General features: G+C 43.9%; 1 protein-coding gene across 1 annotated transcript; it reads right to left on the minus strand.

Annotated features, from left to right (window-relative positions):
- Positions 1–341: 341 nt before the first annotated feature.
- Positions 342–2,594, minus strand: LOC112140559 (synaptotagmin-16; the record flags this gene model as incomplete). The annotated part of the gene is given in 3 exon segments (XM_024263556.1): positions 342–531; positions 600–1,061; positions 2,386–2,594. Coding segments are annotated over 3 exon segments (790 nt in total), but the record flags the coding sequence as incomplete, so codon positions are not given.
- Positions 2,595–4,332: the final 1,738 nt, after the last annotated feature.

Consider the following 4,332-nt stretch of genomic DNA (forward strand, 5'->3'; position numbering starts at 1 on the left):
AGAGGATTTTTACCAATTATCGCAGTATCTCGATATTATCGATATCGTGAGCCATGTATCGCATATCGCATCGTATCGTGAGGTACCCAGTGATTCCCAGCCCTAATCAGCACTAGCATCTTCAGCGGCCAAACTCAGTTTACAGCATTCACACTAGCATTATCTCAGGTAATGTTATATATGTTGTTTTTAGTTAGTTTGAAGCTAATGATGGTTAAGATGTGGTCTTTACATCTAGTTTGCCCATGATCAGATTAGTCGACTAATCAGAAAAAATAATCTGTGATTAGTCGACTATTAAAACAATCGTTTGTGGCAGCACTGGCTGGTAGCATACACACCTGGAGGCCTGCTGACGGCCAGGTTTCTGAAGAGGCTGCCTTTGATGAGCTCCACTGACATGCGTCCGGTGGTGGCGTTATAAGAGAGGCCCAGCAGCAGCTCGGGGACGCCACCGTGGGTCAGGGACTGAGTGCATGAAACAATGTCACTCTGAGATGTCGCAGAGAGACTCAGCTGGGAGCCGACGTGCTGGAAGAAACATCGGCGTGTTAGCTAACGTCGTTTGACACGCAGCAAGAAGCAGCTTCGCGGCTCACCTTCAGGTTGCTCCGAGGCTCCAGGATCACCGTAGTCTCCATGGTCCCTCCCTGTGGATCCAGTACCCCTAAACAAAACACTTTCTCCCCCACCATCCTCTCGCGGGACATCCTGCCCCCTAGTGCATATAGCCGGAACCGCACAGCTGACGCGTGCAGGTCGGTCGGCTCTACGTGTGAAAAGCGTACGGTCTCGTTGAATTGTGGGCGGGGCCCTTTCTGCACCGACGTCTTGTGGCGCTGCTTCTTCGAGGGCAGCAGGAGCATGCGCACCTGCCAGGAGTCCAGCCCGCTGCGGTCTCTGTCAGGAACGTCCCGCGCTGAGAGCACAGAGACCAGCAGCTTGCTCAGGCTGGGTCGGTACTCCAGAGAGAGGACCAGGTCTCCACATTTACAGATGGGAGGTCGAGAGGACGAACACAGCAGCTGAGATGAAGCGCTGCTGCGCAGAGTCCGGTCCTGCTGAGGAGAACCGGAGAAAGGCAGAGGATATCAGTCAATCTGCTCAGAAAGCCTAATTTTAACACATTTAGTGGTTTCATTCTTTGTTTGACAGCTTTAGTGTGTAGTCCAATTTCAAGTGGCTTCCAACAAGCTAGCTCCTGGTTGCCATAGAAACGGGGACTCATTCAAATTTAGAACAATCACCACTTTCTGACAATTTCTGGCTCCAAGATGGCGACGTCCGTATCATGAAATAATGCTGACTGAACGGACTTCATTTTTTAAAACTGGAAGTAAGCCATTTTCTGTGAGTGATGTCACACTCACTCAGTCCAGTGCTCATCTACTGTCTTTCACCCGTCATGATTCTGTGAACATTATCCTTATGAGTACTTCATAACACCTTCACATGCACAAGTGTTCCATTTTCAGGAAATCCTTTGAGGAAGCTGGACTAGCCTAAAGGGAACTACAAGATACCCCCACACTCATAGTTGCTCCTCCCTATGATCCTTCACGGACCTGGACAATCCAAAAATCCTCAGCACCCCAACGGATCAACCCCCGTGAGGCTAATTTGGCATTTAGCTATTATTTTAGCTGACTATTAGCTTCAGGGTTTTTAGTTATTAATTTCAGCATCTTCAACTATCAGCACTAGCATCTTCAGTGACCAAATTCAGCTTACTGCATTCACACTAGGATTATCACAAAAAATACTATATATTTAGTTTATGATTATGTTAAAGTTACACTTTTAAAGTTTTAAAAATGTAGTTTTAGAGTGTTCAATAAATGTTTATCCTGTTCGGCCCGTGACCTAAGGTGTGTTTTGGATTTTGGCCCCTTGTGCGATTGAGTTTGACACCCCTGATATAAACTCTCAAAGAATCTTAGGACAAACATTTTTCGGCTGCACCAAGTTTCATGATAAAGTCAGGGGACGTCCACAGCTCTGTCCCACAGTTATAGATCAGGAATGGTGATTATGTGGGAATGCACTTCAAGGTCGGGTATGAACGACCAAATCAAATCAGCAAAAACTGCAACCATCATGGAACAGAGTCAAAATCAACCAATGATGTTTGTGATTCGAATGGTTCTGATGTCTTTAGACCAGAGCTCAGCAATGTTTATGACATGGAGTGTCAATTTAAAATCCTCTCATCAACTGAGCCATAACCAACTATAATGTGAACTCTTTTTCACCTTTCGGTGTATCCTGTGAGGGGGTATTTTTAAGGCACAGGAGGGGTTGATTTCTCTACAAACAAAAACTAAGAAGCTCTTGTGTCAGATTTCTGCTTGAAGCTGTCAGGTTCTGTTCTCTCACTAGGAGTACCTCTGGGCTCCAGGTGGAGGAGCTGTCCGTGGCTTCGTTTTTGTCCTGATCCGCCGGGGTGTCCTCGCTCCCCTCTGCAGCCGGACGGGTCGTACTCGGGGTGGGACTTCCCTCAGCTGCAGCAGCTGGAGCCGACATCTTCTCACTTTTTTCCTCCACTGCGCAGAGAGGATCCTGGAAGGTCTGCCGGCATGACGCTTCTGCCTCTGCTGGAAGAAGACAGAAGGCGGGTCAGAAGGTTATTCCCATCGGGCAGTTGTTTGAACCTTTTGATAAAGTGAAGATGGAAAAACATGAAATAGATATTTTAGTCCGGGTAGGTCATCAGAACTCAAACAAGTTATTTTGGACAAGAACAGCCTGATGTAAAGTTTTAGAAGCTCCAGATCTTTGTTTGATTATCAACACTAACTAACACCTGTGGGCATCAAAGAGGTTTTGTTAGAGTGGTTTAGGTCCGTTTGGGAGATGATCTTTATCTTTAGACTCTGGAGATCCCAAGGATCTATTCTTGGACTCTTTTGTATTACCTATTCTCATTCTGCATCCCTTTAACGGAGATGGTTGCCATGGATCAGGGGTCCCCAAACTCTTTCTTATGAGGGCCACATAACTGTTTTCTTCTCTGATGTGGAGCTGGAGTCGGTTTGTAGACCAACAGAAAAAGTGTAACAATCACAGCCTAAATGTAAACATTTACGGTTTTCCAGAAAGTCACATATAGCCAGATTTTAAGTAATTAACTTCTGTAATCTTCATAGAAAAAAATAATACTAAAACATCTTAAAATATGTAGCATTACCTGTGATAATGCTAGTGTGAATGCTGTAAGCTGAATGTGACCGCTGAAGATGCTAGTGCTAAAAACTGAAGATGCTGAAATTAATAACTAAAAATGTTGAAGCTAATAGCTGAAAACGCTGAAGTTGATAGCTAGATAAAACATACCAATTTAGCCCAAAAAAGAAACTGGTATAATGTCTAATTTACCCAAAACTGCTAACATAAAGCTGAAATATTAGCTAAGCTTCAAATAAGCCAAAAAAACGGAAAAAAACCACTAAATTTGCCAAAACAGCTAGTATGGAGCAGGAATATTAGCTCAACTCCAAAATAGTCTAGAAATCCTTAGGAACAGCCAAAACAGTCCAAAAAACTATCATAAAAAGAGCTGGATATCTTAATAGCTGCATGAGCTAAATAGTTGAAAGACCTGAAGAGCTTTGGACGTCCAAAAAACATCCGGAAGAAAAATAATAATTATAAAGAAATAAAGAAAAAGTGAATCACTAAAGTAATTAATATTCTCTCCCCCGTCATAGTTCAGACTACAGAAGGGTGAAATAAAAAGTCATGTTCTATTTGAGTCTCAATCGGCGTTTCTGATAGTGTGTGGGGGGCCGGGCCAAATGTGGAGATGGGCCTGATGTGGCCCGCGGGCCGTGGTTTGGGGACCCCTGCCATAGATGAGTGCTGCTCAGACACTTTGACTGGAATCCTGAAGGCTTGAAAGCAGGAAAATAAAAAATATATTGGTTTTAACATCAACCTGATGGAACTGAACTTCCTCAGAGGATCATGTGATAGATCATGTGATAGATCATGTGATAGATCACCATTAGTTTGAATAAAAAACAAAGGATTTCAGTGAATAAACTCCTGAACAACTGATGTGACACAGTGTGGCACCCTGTAGTCAGGTGTTGCTTCACGGGCATAAGCACTGTGTATATTTGTATAGTCAAGTAGAGTTTGATTGATTGCTTGAAAAAGAGTAGGAAGAAGCAAACTTATACAATCCCACCACATACATTTCTATTATTTTTTGTTGGACCGGATGGAAAAAATTGCAGCTGCTGCTCGAAAACCGAAAACTGGAAACAGAAAGACATCACTTCCTGCACAGCCAGCTGGTTGATTTCAGGAGGGGATTTTGTACGGAGGCCC

Source organism: Oryzias melastigma, unplaced genomic scaffold (assembly GCF_002922805.2).
Source record: "Oryzias melastigma strain HK-1 unplaced genomic scaffold, ASM292280v2 sc00351, whole genome shotgun sequence".
Classification (NCBI taxonomy): Eukaryota; Metazoa; Chordata; class Actinopteri; order Beloniformes; family Adrianichthyidae; genus Oryzias; species Oryzias melastigma.